Source organism: Amia ocellicauda, chromosome 5 (genome assembly GCF_036373705.1).
Source record: "Amia ocellicauda isolate fAmiCal2 chromosome 5, fAmiCal2.hap1, whole genome shotgun sequence".
NCBI classification, from domain to species: domain Eukaryota; kingdom Metazoa; phylum Chordata; class Actinopteri; order Amiiformes; family Amiidae; genus Amia; species Amia ocellicauda.
The window spans coordinates 2955592-2971460 of NC_089854.1; the positions used below are offsets into that span (position 1 = coordinate 2955592).

Below are 15869 nucleotides of genomic sequence, written 5' to 3' on the forward strand. Positions count from 1 at the left end.
TAGCAATTTTGTACCAAAACTTCAGGACCAAAAAACATTGGCCAAAATGGTTTAATAGAGGTATGCAAAAAAATATCAAGAGAAAGAAAATGTTGTATAGCACATACAAAAGGGACGGAGACGATACAAAATACATAGAATATGTTGAGCTGCAGAGATCTTAAGAAAGGGATCAGGAAAGCAAAGAGGGAAATAGAAAGAAACATAGCTCTGGAGCTAAAACCAATGCAAAGAGCTTTTTTCAATATTACAACAGCAAGCGGTCAATAAAGGAGGAAGTGAAACGGATTGATGGCAAAAATGGAGGTATCTTGGAAAATTAACAAGATGTGGCAAATGTTCTAAATGAGTATTTCACAGAGGTTTTTACAAAAGAAAAAACAGATGACATGCCACAGGTTGACAATCAGTCCAGTCAAACCCTAAGAGAGATCAGGATAAATGAGGAGGAGGTACTAAAGGGACTAGCAGAATTAAAAACAAACAAATCACCTGGGCCAGATGGGATATTTCCAACAGTACTTAAAGAAATGAGGGAAATTATTTATAGGCCGCTAACTCAAATAATCCAAAAGGCACTTAGAACAGGGGATGTGCCAACTGACTGGAAGACAGCAAATGTCAAACCAATCCACAAGAAAGGGGACAAAACTGAGCCAGGAAATTACAGACCAATCAGTCTCACCTGCATCACCTGTAAAATGTTGGAAAAAATGATTAGACAGAAAATAGAGGAGCATCTTAATGAAAACCATATTCTTGGAGAGAGTCAACATGGGTTTAGACGAGGCAGATCATGTCTTACTAATCTATTAGAATTTTTTGAACATGCAACTGCAGCTGTAGATCAGGTGAAAGCATTTTATATGATATACTTAGATTTCCAAAAAGCTTTTGATAAGGTTCCACATCAAAGACTGATCCTCAAATTGGAAGCTGTAGGCATTCAGGGTAATGTAAGTAGATGTATTATGAACTGGTTGATGTCTAGGAAACAGAGGGTGTCGATTAGAGGAGTCACTTCTAACTGGAGTGAGGTTGTTAGTGGAGTTCCACAGGGATCAGTACTAGGGCCTTTGCTTTTCTAATCTATATTAATGATCTGGACTCTGGGATAGTTAGCAAACTTGTCACATTTGCAGATGATACTAAAATAGGCGGCTCAACAGATACAATCTCGGCAGCACAGGCTATTCAGAGGGACTTAGATAATATTCAGTTGTGGGCGACACCTGGCAGATGAAATTCAATGTGGACAAGTGCAAGGTATTACATGCGGGTAACAAAAATGTCCACTATAATTACACTATGGGAGGAATAGAACTAGATGAAGTAACGCATGAGAAAGACCTAGGAGTCTATGTGGACTCCTCACTTTCTCCATCCAAACAATGTGGGGAAGCAATAAAAAAGGCAAACAGGATGTTAGGGTATATTGTCAAAAGTGTAGAATTGAGAACAAGGGCAGTGATGTTCAGACTGTACAATGCACTAGTTAGAGCTCATCTGGATACTGTGGACAGTTCTGGGCTCCACACTTCAAGAAAGATATCGCTGCTCTAGAGGCAGTTCAGAGGAGAGCAACCAGACTTATTCCAGGTCTGAAGGGAATGTCCTACTGAGAGACTGAGGAACTGAACCTTTTCACCCTGGAACAGACGAGACTACGTGGGGACTTGATCCAAGTCTTCAAAATCATGAAAGGCATCGACCACATCAAACCAGAGGAGCTTTTCCAGATCAGCAGGGACACACGCACCCGGGACACAAATGGAAATTGGGCTTCAAGGCATTCAAGACAGAAAACAGGAGACACTTCTTCACACAGAGAGGCGTCACAATCTGAACAAACTCCCCAGCGATGTGGTAGAAGTTGAAAGTTTGGGAACATTTAAAAATAGACCGGATAGGATCCTTGGATCACTTAGATATTAATGGACACCAAACGAACACGATGGGTCGAATGGCCTCCTCTCGTTTGTAAACTTTCTTATGTTCTTATGTAGATCTCAATGAACACAAATGAAATACAGATGTGATTCCAGAAGAAGTAGGCTGTGCCATAAAGAAAATGAAAACTGGAAAAGCACCTGGAGATGATGATATATAGATATATATACACACACACACACACAGGATCAATCCAACATGCTCCATTGACACACACACCACAGGCTGCAGCTCCACCACCACCCTCAACCCCCTGTACTGTGAGCCACTGCAAACCTACATCAACAGCACCACCCACTGTTAAACTCTGGTTACTGCATGTGACAGAGACAGAGATAGAGATATTATACACAAAGATAGCACAGAAGGACATACAAAGAAACAGGGGAGAGAGAGACAGAGACAGACAGACACTGTGTAACTGGACAAACTAGAGAGACACACACACACCACTAATACTGAGAGATTAGGGAGATCTCAGCTGATGCACAGACCGGCACAAAGCCCATCCAAAGTCCACTCCTTAAGGATTACAAAGTATGAGGGCTATATTTCACCACTAAGCTGAAAATAACTAACTCATTTTTTACCTCACTTTCAAAATTTTCACTTTTTCTGACCCTCCACAAAAATACTTTGGACACATCCCAAAAGCCTTCACATCCAACTCCATGGACACGAACAAAGATATCAATGCAATATGCAACAATTTCAAAGATTTTTCAGAGTAACAAGTTATATAAGGAAATCGGTCAATTGAAATGAATGAACCCATTAATCTTGTGCAGAATTTCTCCGGTTATGCAAACCCAGTCTCATCAGCTATCCTGGTCTCAGCCGATCCCGCAGGTGAAGGAGCTGGATGTGGAGTCCTGGGCTGGCGTGGGACATGTGGCTGTGGTTGGGAGGCCGGTTGGACTTCCTGCCAAATTCCCTTAAATGACGTGGCTTATGATAGAGAAATGAACATTCAAATCTGTGTGAGCAGCTCTGGTGGACATTTCTGCAGTCAGCAGCCAATCCCACATTCCCTCAAAACTGAAGACCTGTGTGTTTTGTGTTGTGTTGTGACAACACTGCACTTTTTAGAGGCCTTTTATTGTCCCAGCACAAGGTGCAGTGTAACGATCATGCCGTTTAATGAGCTTCTGGATGTGCTACATCTGTCAGGTGGATTATCTTGTCAAAGGAGAAATGCTCACGAACATGCATGTAAACACATTATTTGAGAAATAACTGGTGTTTGGAAGGTTTCTTTCATTTCCGCTCATATTTTTGTTCAGTATCGGTATGTATGTTACATCCACCCTGCAGACAAAGTACCCACAGCAAGACATTTTAATTTCACATTTTTAATGCAAAGATGTCCTAACAAATGTAAATTCTCCCAATGAACACGTACAGAGCTGTAAAATTGTCTTCACTGTACAGATGGACTGCTTTTGCTTTTTCACACTATTAATACAATATGTACACAGCCGCACCCTCACCCCCCCTCCACACACCTCAGTCCGCACACGGCACTCCCCCCGACACGGACACCCCCTCGGCAACAACCCCCTCTCGCACACAATTAAAGCAATTAACAGTTGTCAAAAGCATATAATCTCTTGAAACATATAGATTGGAAAAAGGACAGAAAAACAGGAAAAGATCACAAGGTATCTGTACAAGTTTTAATTAAGATCAATCGGTTCAGTACATTCGCAGAGCTAAACCATTTCAGAACAACTCGGCTCCAGCCTCGAGCTTGCTATTTGGTATTCCATATTAAAAAATTATAAAGAAAAAAGTTTTTTTTTTTTAAAAAGGTTAATATTACATTACAAGGGTTTCATTCTGCAAATCTGAAACAGCGCTATAATACAATTTGTACAGCTTGCGTTTCCAGTGCCCCCTGCGCTACAGGCCAGGAATCCGGATTGTTTTGCTCCCGGGCAAACAGTGCATTGTGGGACATGTCAGGAATTGCGTTTTGCCAAAGATAATGCCTGCCTGTACGTTTGTGCTATTCATTGACTTGTTAACAGTGACACACACACGCACACATGCACACGCACACACTCTACCCTGGCCCCTGTTACAGCAGAGGCTTATGAAGCTTCAAAGCGTTCAGTTCACAGCGCTTACATACAACAGTTAAAGCACAACTGTAGTATTATTAGTGCAGCATTTATCTTCACTTCATACGAACACCACAGACACACACACTCTTTAAACAGCACTCACATCAGCCCCCAATCCACTCCTCTAGAAGTGTTCCAGTTACTCGTATTGCTCACAGGACCCCTTCAGGACAGATGAGAAAAAACATGACATCAGAGCAAACAGAACAACAATATAATGATAATAATAACAATAATAATAACACCAACAACAACACTAGATGAACTACTTCACTGCTTTAAAGAGGACTGCTGAATGAGCCGTTTACGCTGCTAGGAAAATTACACCTACAGTACAAACTCCGACTGAGGGTCGGTGCGTCACACAGATCCACACCTCCTCCTCACGAGTGTCACTCAAATACAGTACATTTAATGGACCCTCTGAGTAATGCCCCTCCTCCGCCACACTACACTGTAGTCCGCAGAACCATGAGAAATATGTACATCCGCAGATGATCTGAAATGCTCAAACACACGCATGCGTTACACAGTCTTCTTCCTCAGCAAACAAACTCAGCAGAAGAGATTCCCATTTGCCTAAAAGACCACTTTTTTTTTTTTTTCTTTAAATGTGCAACATTTCCCCAACTGTACAGCCCACTCCATGGCATTTTCAAATCAATTAAACGTCATTCCCCAGCTTGGCCTAAATCGGGGCTCTCAAACACAATTCCTGGACTGCCACCAGTTAGTGTTTTTATCCGACTTTTGTTCCACGTGGAGTCAATTACTTCATTAACTTAATCATTTAATCAGGTACGATTATTTAAAGGCGATTCACAGTCAATAGCTTCCCATATTCTTAAGGGACCAAAACTGCCTCACAGTGAATGAGCCCCAGAAAAACGGCAGTGCCTTAAAATGCCTGGATAGAGAACTTCTCTCCAACGACCCTCACAATCGCTCGGCACCACAGCGAGAGGGAGGAAAATTCATCCTTCCACACAGGGCCTCCACACAGAACCAGGCTCAAGGATAGAGTCAGTGAGAGACACAGCCGGCCTCATGAGCCACACCCAGCGCGATTACACTCGTCATTTTGCTTCTGTCAGGAAAATGAGCCCGGGGAAGGTCACCACTTATGGAATTGTGGTCCAGTGCTTACAACTGCACGATCGCTGATCAGTTCTATCAATTACCAATAATTACTGACCCAAGAGCTGCCCTCCCACCCCCCCGAGGCCTGGGCCGCCGCACAGAACGCCTGCACACACCTTTGGTCACCAGATTTGTCCAGCTACGCTTGCCTGGGATCGAGAAGTGGAAACCCGACCAAGGGGCATCTCGGGTGACGTGGCACTGTGAGATCAGGACAGGGATCACACCGGTAATGCCCTCCCTCAATGTCCCCTCTCACTCTGCTGTAATCACGCGAGTCCTAGCAGTCGATCTCTCCGGGGCTCTACTATCTGGTCCTGCCCGCCAAAGACAAACACTTACGACACAAAATGCTTCACAGTTATCAGAATCAAAGTGACGCTGAGCCGATCGCCCCGAAACGATCTGCTTTATGGAAGTGGTTGTGGGGGGATTTTAATGTTCACAGACATCAACACCAAAAACATTTAGTGACCTTGTACTTGAGTAATATTTTTTTTTAATCTCTCCTTCATTCTTAATCATTACCCACGACTCTGCTGGGAGAGCGAGGGAACGGGGGCCAGCAGGAATTGAGTGCGTCACACTTGGACACTCTCCATTAACACGCCGCCAAAACCTCTCCCCTCCCAGCGAGCCTCTGGAGTCGGCCGGGCTCAGACATCTGGAGCAAACCGGGATTTTCTGCTCTGTGACCGGTGACGGATTTATTTCGCAACACGCAGGGTCAAAAGTACAGCGACACGAGCCGATCCTCCGAGCACACCTGCTGGTTCACCGGCAAAGAGCTGGCGAGGACGGGGCGGGTTTGTGGCACCGACCACTACAGTCACCACGGCCGCTCAGGGCCCTGTCTCGAGGTTGGGTTCAACGACCCTAGACATTCTCCTTTCACCGGAACAACTACGACTGCTGCCACAAATGCAGGGTTGTTTATAGATTCAAAGAACTCCTTTCATCCCAAAGTCTATGCTGACAGCGAAAACCCCGATCTTCAGCGGCCGCTCGGGACAGAGGGCAGCGTCAAAAGCCCGGGCGAGGAAGGAACCGCACGCCATGTTTATACTAAGCAGCCGCCAGCGTCTCCCCCTTCCCCCACAAGTCCAAAAGGCCGAGCAGGCAGACAGGCGGACGAGACGTACCTCTCCGACCGACCTGCCTACCACGGGACGCAGTAAAGACGCACCTCGGGGCATTCGCAGTCAGCGCGGCGTCGGTCGGGTCCCAGAACGCTTTTTTCAAGTGCCCCTCGTTGGACGAACATTAAAAACATAAACAAGCAACCAAAAAAATAACCGTAATAATAAATAAATTAGTACAGAGTCCTACCAGATTGCATTGACCCCCCGACAGATTAAATACAAATAGTGGTTTTGTCTGTGGTCGTCCCACAGCCTGTATTGATCAGCTGGGCCCACGTGGTCAGCTGTGGGCTTGGCGTCCTGTCAGTCTGGTTCCCACTGCGTCAGTTTCAATGTGGCAAGGCTCTGTATCGACCCCCTTCTGTATCGGCAAACACACAAAACACAACAAAACACACACACACACACATCTATAATGACGATCCCACACGGACCGTGGAGAGTAGTGAAATCGCTTGGTGGCCTTGTCAGCTGGTATCGCAAAGCTTTGGGCGGGTGGGGGGGGGGGGTTAGGTAGATGCGTCTCTCACCCCTCCCCTCATCTACACAAACCACACACCCCCCACCCCCCCACCCTGCCCCGCACCACCCCGCCCCACTGTGTAGCCCTTCTGCCTCCCGGTGTCCGCGTCAGAGAAAGGACTGAGAGAAGCCCCCGCGCCGCCGTCATTGGGGAACCTCCAGTGCCAGAACCTCGGGCTTCATCCGGAAGTACTGGGTGAACCGCAGCACTGCATAGCTGAGAGAGAGATAGCACACCATTAACTAAACTTAACAATACGATCGAGCCCTATACATCACACTACTAGCGTTTTATACACAAGCCTGGAAGCCGATCACTTTCTCAGAGTTATGCACCGTCTTTCACATCGCAGTTCTTCCACTCCACGCCTGACAGCAGAGCGATGGGAGATGGGCTTAGCGAAGTGTTTGTGCGTTTCATCACACGAATGAAAGACGTGCGGTATTCTCATCTTGCAAACACAGAAACACATACAAATAAGATGTAAAAGCCAGTGGCTTATAAAAGCAAACCCAGCTGGTCAGGCTGTGTTTATTCAAATTCCGCTTCTCAGGGGTTTGTATACAGACCTACAGAAACTGACTTCCAGGCAACGCAGCATTTTTCATACATTTGTTAAACCACAATAGCAAGTCATATGACCGCAGATCAAAGGAGAAGAATCGAAAAGGAAAACCAGACAGACACCAGTGCCTGCGCGTTGGGGGCGTCTCTGCACAGCGCGAGCGGCGCCCTGCGACCTGGCAGTCAGCCGCGACAAACCCGGCCGGGTCCTCTTACCCCAGGAAGTCGAAGTCGATGGTGGAGTACTTGGCTTGAATGAGAGCCCAGAAGCCCCAGAAGAAGTGCGACGCCTGCCAATGACCAACAAGACAAAACACACATCAGCGCGGACGTCAACGCAACACAGGATGACACCCTCACCCCGACGCTCGCGCTCTAACACTCTCGGACCTCTCAACCGCTCCCCCCTCGCCGTATTACATGACCGCACTCCTGGGAGCATTTCAGCTGCAGGTTCAAAAACACACACGTTCCAGGACCCCCCCCCCTCCTCAAAAAGCTAGGATTTCCAGAGCCATGTTTATTGTGAAATTGGCAGTGACCTTCCTCAAGAGACGGATGACCTTTTGTGTTCCTCAGACATCAGATTATTTTCCCTCATGTGCTTTATTTCAACCAGGAGATGAACGATTCCCCCATCTGGGCCGGGACTTTGGCTAATGTGTAAATCGGTTTTACTGTTGAACTGACACTGACCCCTTTTGCACACTCTACACACACACACTCCCACCACCACCCCCTCTCACACACTGCACACACGCACTCACCAGAGCGAACTTGTTAACCTGCACGTAGAGCGTCTCAATCTCGCGGCCGCTCACCGCCTCGCCCTTCTTGGTGAAGAGCTTGTAGGCCTGCAGGTAGGTGTGCAGCCAGCGCAGCTGCAGCTCCCGGCTGGGGTACAGGGAGTAGTCCACCTCGCTCACCCCTGACACGCAAGCCAGGCACATGCGACACAACATGAAACAAAAATGCACAGGAGAGAAGGAGGGAGAGGGAGGAAACGACAACAAGATTGAGTTTTGGCTCTTGCCTCTAATTAAGGCCTCACGCCGCTGAACAGCCTCCAGTCATTATTCGCTCGGCTGCTCTTCACACGATCATCTCCTCTACTTCAGATGTGGAACAGGGCCTACAGCCTAGTATCTGCACCTCAGCCCCGGGCCAGCAGGCTGCAGCTCTGCTCCCAAACCCCCGGCCTCCCTGGCACCCTGCCCCCCGGGGCCGTCCCCTCGAGCACCTGCTGCTCCTGTATCAAACCCTTGCCAGCAACCGCGGCTGCACTCACCTGCGAACTCATTGAAGTGGTTCCCAATGTCGAACGCCTGGTAATTATAGCCGGCGTACTCGTAGTCGATGAACCGGACGTGGCCTGGGAGAGCAGAGAGAGCAGGAGTGACTGACCGACTGCCATCAGGAAACAAACTACATGCGGATCCACTACACTGCCCAGCCGGGGACAGACCGAGAAAGATCTTTGCTCAGGTTCGGTGAAAATAATACCCCGGTTATGTTTTAGAAATCGTAGAAGGCAGGCTAAAAAGGCCGGAATCTGTCCTTACAGAGAAATCAGAGAGTGTATCTTTTTAATTGTTTGTTTCCGCGGGAAGCCAAGGGGGAAGGCCGTAAGAGAGAGTTTACCTTCTTTCACATTGTGGATGATGTTTTTACACAGGATGTCGTTGTGGCAAAGCACTATGGGAGAGCCCAGCTGCGACAGATGGTCTTTCATCCAGGACATTTCCTGTTCGAGCACTTCCTGGCTTGGCACTTCCTGTTGGATTCTTTGAAAAACACAAAACAAGAAGAAAAAACATAATTTCTCTCTCTCTCTCTCTCTCTCTCTCTCTCTCTCTCTCTCTCTCTCCATCTGTATTATCTATATCTAGATCATACACACACGCCCTCACAGTCACTGTCGCCCTCGGTAAACGATGCCCTCGGCACAGCAATGAGAGTTTCACTTCCTCTGTAGTGTCTTTGGTTATTTGAGGATGTCTCACTGTGTATAGGTGTGAGTGTCTGTGTGTGAGACAGAATGAATGTGAGAGAGAGAGTGAGTGAGTGAGTGAGTGTCTGTGAGAGAGAGATAGGGAGAGAATGTGAGTTGAAACAAAAACTAAACACACGTCCATATACATACGGACAAGCTTGTGTGTTTGTGCGTGTCTGTGTGTGTGTGTGTCTGTGTGTGTGTGTGTGTGCACGTCACCCCCCTGCCCAGCCTGCCCGCCTGTAGGATCTCGCAGGGCTGGTCAGGCCAGGAGCTCCATCCATTCAGACGCTGCCAGGTATTACCGAGTGTCTGGGGCGGCGCCCAGGCGATCTCACCCACACGGCTGACGTGGCGCAGCTAAGCCAATCACGATGGCCGCCCGATACGCTCCCTTCCTAATGGGCTTAGAGAGCTGATCCCCAGACACCCAGCCCCCCCGCTGAGCTCTTGCTCCCAGGCAGTCGGGCAGCACGGACGCTCTCTCTCCCCGTCCCCATCTATGGTGCCCACAGAGGTACTGCCAGCTCTCAGCGCACTAAGACAAAACAACACGGATTTTGACGTCTCTCTCACTCTCCCTCCCCCTCTCTCTCCCTCCCCATCGACAATCCCTCTGCCAGCGCTTCTTTTCTGTGTTTATACAAGAGGGCCGGAGTGGAAAAGTACAGGGCCTTCCCACAGCCATCTCCAGTGACCGTAATCTCTGGCTTTGGTATCCAATACAAAAGAACACATAATCTCTCTCTCGCACACAAACAAACACACACTTGCTGTAGAACTGATATCCGATTCGTTTCAGTATCTTGCCGTTTTCTGTGGTCATCGTCCCCTACCAGCGCCTGCACGACGTCCCCCCAGAGGAGCGTCTTTGGCTCAACCGACCCTGCGGTTCCATTGCACGCTCCCCTCCAAACCAGGGCCTTACCTGAGGTTGGAGGCCTGCTCGGTGAACTCGGTGGCCACGAGGGAGAAGTATCTGCGCATCTTTATCCACAGGTTGGGCTTGGGGATGCAGCCGTTGTGCGCGTGAATGGCGTGGATGCGAGCCATCTCCCTGGCGATCAGTCTGCGGGAGGGAGAGGGAGAGGGAGAGAGAGAGAGAGATTCACACGTTTGCACACGCGAATGTGACCTGCGATGGCACTCAACAGACCGACCGACACATCGTCCAGAGACGGCTGAAGACACACTCCAGTGGCACAAGGCCACGGCGCAGGGGGCGTTACACACTTTTGTGTTGTTTTCCCCCGACCGTCCGTTACCTGAACAGCACGGGGTCCCGGACATCCTGCGGCCCCAGCGCGTCGCCCTGCATGAACTCGTAGCACAGGCCGTTCTGGAAGGTGCAGTAGAGGTGGGGCGCGCAGCCGTTGGCGTGCAGCACCTGGAAGCTGCGCAGCTCGTTGTCCCGGTCCACCAGCAGCTCCGTCTTGTTGCCGTAGACGCGCACCAGTACCACATCGCCCGGGCACTTGTCCACCGAGCAGCCCACCAGCTTGTTCGTGATGCCCTCTGTGAAGAGCTGAGAGAGGGAGAGAGAGACAGAGGATGATCAGGTTCTCGGTGCGAGAGAGCCGAGCGCTGCTGGGATCCGCGGGCGGCCTCTCAATGAATCCCCCCCAGGACTAAATGTACTAAAGTATTACGAAAGCATGGCTTTGAAATGTCACAATAACACAATCCCTTGGGTACACTGCAGCCGAGCTGGTTTATCAACACTGTCTGGCCACCGAAAACCTCCGAGAGCTGCTCCTGTAAAATAAACAGATGCTGGTAAATAAGCAGTTGCCGGGAAACAGATGGAACTCCTTAAAGCCACAGCTCTCTCTCGACTTCATTCATCTCTTCATCTTTCATTCATCATTGGTCATCTCAACACGTCCTCTCATGGATTCCTATGCCTGTTGACACTAACCATCACTTCTGTGCCGACACGATTTAACCAAAATAGCTCGTCATAATTACTGGAGACAAATTCTTGTGCAGAGCGGTGCACAGCTCCTCTGCTCTGATTCTATCGATTTTCTTTGTTTCTTTTTGCCACGCACAACCTCTCACACACACACACAGTGACCCACTCCTACTCTCGCATTCTTGACATTTTCTATGCGGCTGCAGCACACAGACCACCGCACCACATACACTGGCCAAACCCAGCAGCCTAGATGGGCCGACGGCGCCGGTACACTCTCGGCTCAGGGCTGCCGTACAGCGTGCGCGTGTCGGCCTATCCCTCAGACAGCACTATATCGGTATCAGTGTTTTGTCTGTAACTAGGATGTCACCCAAGCGCCCTGGAACCACCCCCGCCGCACAATGTCTCTGTATTGTGCTGCACAGTCGGGCCACAATGGCTTCTGTGTCCTGGCCTGGGTGTGGTCAGCGTGCCCTTGTTCTGTAGGCTGAGCTCGGCCACGATCCTGCAGCATGGTGAAACTCCTGATGCGAGACTTCAATTCAACTAATAAGATTAGATCGGACGTGCTTTTCCGGTTGATCTTACGTCCACAAAACCTCAAATAGAATCATGAAGGCCTAGGTTTGCTTAAGACGAAGCACGAGTGTATGTTCTAGCAAATTATATATACACACATATATATCTCCCGACTGAGAGCACAAACCACCATCAAGTCCCTCCGACTTGGACTGCATCCCTGACGGAGGAGGAGAGTCTCTGAAATAGCCGGGGCGCGAGCACTGGAGGTGGAAGTCAGCGATTCTCCCCTGGTTCGTGTGGCGCGCAGGGCAGAGGCACCGTGCATTTGCATTTTTATTTGTATATGCATGTATCGATTGAATAAGTGACACCGGAGTGATGGCATGACACAGATCGTGAAGTGAAGAGATGCTTCTTCCTGGACATGTGATCACAGGACAACCTGACGCTCTATAAACAAGGCTCACACAATCCGCCTTCGCTGTAATCCGACCCTGCAGACGAGAGAAGGGACCCACGTGCCCTTCAGCAGCAGCAGCACACCCAGTGTGATGACAACACTGAGGAGACAGGACCTTGACGACTGGGACAGAGACAGAGAGCAGGGACAGATTCATTGATACAAAAACAATCCCCCTTCCTCTCCTCCACCACCTTCACCTCAGCTGGCCTGAAGGAGGGACATAAGACTCTCAAATTAATCAATTAGAGCAATTATCTGCTCAATTAGAGAAAGGTAAGAAGTTTTTCCAGGTTGCCGACTACCCCTCCGAGTTCCCTATAAAACCCTCTCTGACGATCATCCACGTCAGCTGATGCCCTGGCTCTGGGAGTTCTGACACCTATAAATAATTGGTTCAATAAAAATAAAAATAGATAAAATAAACAAACACAGCCCAGGCTGGTTATCATGCACAGCGGCGGTGGAAGCAGGTGGAAGTGAGGGGCAGAGGGACAGCAGAAGTTTGGCAAACATTTCAAAAACCTAAGAATGGTATTTACTTAATTAAAAAGAGCCTGTAGATCGTTAAGTGTTTCTGCTTAATTAGTGTGCGCTCTTGCTCGGCTCTCGGCTCCTCCTGCGGTACCAGGGTAACAACTGAAAGCCCCCTCTCTTGCAGCACAAGCCCAGCAGTGTCAATCCGGTTTCACAATCCAGCAGCTTTTATGGGCTTTAATTGGAGCTCAGCTGTTCGTTCATGGACGTGGATAAAGTTCACAGCGCAGCGTGACGTGTCCACGGCCGCGATGGCTCACGGGGTTGGTCAGCAGGGTTTCAGCCCAGCCCTGACCTCACACCCCCGGGATCCACGGACACAGCCCGGCTCTGCGGCGAGGCATGGAAACGGCAGGCCCGGGTGCACAGCAAATACAGCCGCAATCAGCCCCGTCATAAAAGCAGCAAAGTGCAGCGCGACAGCTGGGCTGTGTTTGTCTCCGAGGACAGACTGGACTGCACACGGGTGGAAAAGATGCATTTATAGGCTGCTGTCAGCCCCAGTTGGCAGACACACAACTACACAGCTATGCCTCTACAACAGCACTGATCCACACACTCGCACGCACGAACCCACGGCTGGACAACAGAACCAGAACCGAACCTGACGCGACACCCGTCCGTCCTCCACGACAAACAGACAGCCAGTGTGTGTGAATCAGTGCCAGGCCCATTAACCCGCCGTGAGAAAAATACGCCATCGCTGCCAAGTTCATCCTGCCCAGGATGTCGGTAAAGAGACAATATTTTATTGGCATACATGACTAGCGCAGCACGACGCTTGTGACGAGTGGGAGGGGAATCGTCCCACAGCTCACTTGATACTGAAACGAGCAGGTATGAATACATAGACAGGGGAGGGTCCAGGCGGCTGCTGCGAGCTGACACGGTGCCCGGTCCCACCTTGGTCCGGACCCGCTGCAGGTCCCACGCCGGGCGCACCTCCTGGATGAGCCGCAGCGCCCCGCCGATGACGTCATGTTCGTCCACGCAGACGGGCAGCTTCCTGATGAGCGGCGAGCCCACGGGCACATGGATCTCCGTCTCCATGTCCGGGATCTGCGGGATCTGCGGGATCTGGAGGTTGACCGGTCGGGTCGCTCGATCTCCTCCGGCAGTCGAAGCGCAGGGCTGGTGCAGGCGGAGCCACAACAACATGCAACACAGCAGCGCAGGCCGGCGGAGACGTCGTCTTCCCCCTGGTCGCTGTCTTTTCTTCTTCCGCTCGCCGGTGTGGAGACGCTACCCAGCGGATGCCAGTGTCAGCTGAGCCCGGGACGACGCTCCTGTAACACGGCGGCCCAGATCACCACGGCTGCCTGTCGCCGCTCGCACTGCCGGCTCTCTGTCGCGTCTTGGCACCGCCCTCGCCGAGAATCATCCGATACTGGAGCCTCTGGCCGCGGCGAGCTGTCAAGCCTGTGAGCCGCTGCCGAGGAGAGACGCTTGCGATAGGGGGGCCGGCGAGACACGGGGGTAAACGCCCACTGCTAATATTCAAAACCCGGCCTCCGCTACAGCCAACCCGGCGTGGGGAGGTGGATACCGAGGGGGCTGGAGAGAGAGCGACGCCACAGCCGCGGCTCAGGACTCGCAGCGCCCCTAGTGGCGGGAGGCCGAGTTATATTACAACACAAGAACAAGAAAGTTCACAAACGAGAGGAGGCCGTTCACCCCTTCCTGCTGGTTTGGTGTCCATCAGGGGCGTTTCTAGTTTTCCGTTACTTCATAATCTTATTATTTTTAGGGGGGCTGAGCCTGAATGAAAATACAGGGTTTAGCAATGCCCCTGGTGTCCATTAATAACTAAGTGATCAAGGATCCTATCCAGTCTGTTTTTGAATGTTCCCAAATTCTCTTCAGCCACATCGCTGGGGAGTTTGTTCAGATTGTGACACCTCTCTGTGTGAAGAAGTGTCTCCTGTTTTCTGTCTTGAGTGCCTTGAAGCCCAGTTTCCATTTGTGTCCCGGGTGCGTGTGTCCCTGCTGATCTGGAAAAGCTCCTCTGGTTTGATGTGGTCGATGCCCTTCATGATTTTGAAGACTTGGATCAAGTCCCCACGTAGTCTCCTCTGTTCCAGGTGAAAAGGTTCAGGTCCTCAGTCTCTCAGTAGGACATTCCCTTCAGACCTGGAATAAGTCTGGTTGCTCTCCTCTGAACCGCCTCTAGAGCAGCGATATCTTTCTTGAAGTGTGGAGCCCAGAACTGTCCACAGTATCCAGATGAGCTCTAACTAGTGCATTGTACAGTCTGAACATCACTGCCCTTGTTCTCAATTCTACACTTTTGACAATATACCCTAACACTGCGTTTGCCTTTTTTATTTCTTCCCCACACTGTTTGGATGGAGAAAGTGAGGAGTCCACGTAGACTCCTAGGTCTTTCTCATGCATTACTTCATCTAGTTCTATTCCACCCATAGTGTAATTATAGTGGACATTTCTGTTACCTGCATGTATATTGTTTCCACTTTTATCCAATTATTTGTTTGGGTTATGAAGGACATTTATACTTATATTTATGACATAAAACCACTTTCACTGTCTAATACAACTTCCTTCGATTTGGCAGTTCTATCAACGTAAATCATTTCCATAGCCCACTGATGCCCAGAAAAGACAGATTTCTAAATAACTGTGTGTAAGACAATTATGCCAGGTAAAAAGACCTCTACTGTTTTAGTGTCGAAACCAATCATTCTACATAGAAAATAGCATTTAACTGTCCTCTTCTGACACTTACAATTACTTTTTATTACACCTAGTCACCATGAGGTGTCAGTACAGCTCACTTTGAACTACTCACTTTATTTTTTTGTCTACCTACAATAAAATGTTTTGTAGGACACTTATTGTTATTACAGCAGGGCTGTATGTAAAAACACAGACTGTTGTGTAAAAGCCAAGAGTGAGGTCTTAAGCAGTGGTTGTCAACTTTCCTGGGGCCTCAATGTCCCAGAGGTCTTTGTTCCATCTGAGCTCTCAATTACTTAA

General features: G+C 49.4%; 1 protein-coding gene across 1 annotated transcript; it reads right to left on the minus strand.

The window, feature by feature from the left end:
* Nucleotides 1-6933: 6933 nt before the first annotated feature.
* etnk2 (ethanolamine kinase 2) lies at nt 6934-14461 on the minus strand. Its single transcript, XM_066703248.1, has 8 exons — nt 13779-14461; nt 10704-10963; nt 10367-10507; nt 9087-9229; nt 8734-8817; nt 8213-8373; nt 7662-7735; nt 6934-7097 (listed from the first exon to the last, which is right to left on the minus strand). The coding sequence occupies exons 1-8, from the start codon at nt 14031-14033 to the stop codon at nt 7025-7027; spliced, it is 1191 nt and encodes a 396-aa protein (XP_066559345.1). The 5' UTR covers nt 14034-14461; the 3' UTR covers nt 6934-7024.
* Nucleotides 14462-15869: the final 1408 nt, after the last annotated feature.

Coding starts and splice junctions, on each gene's coding strand:
- etnk2 (XM_066703248.1), bottom strand. CDS start 14,033: ATGTTGTTGTGGCTCCGCCTGCACCAGCCCTGCGCTTCGACTGCCGGA. Junction 10,508..10,703: donor CGGGACCCCGTGCTGTTCAG/GTAACGGACGGT, acceptor TCCCTCCCGCAG/ACTGATCGCCAGGGAGATGG. Junction 8,818..9,086: donor CATCCACAATGTGAAAGAAG/GTAAACTCTCTC, acceptor CTGCTCTCCCAG/GCCACGTCCGGTTCATCGAC.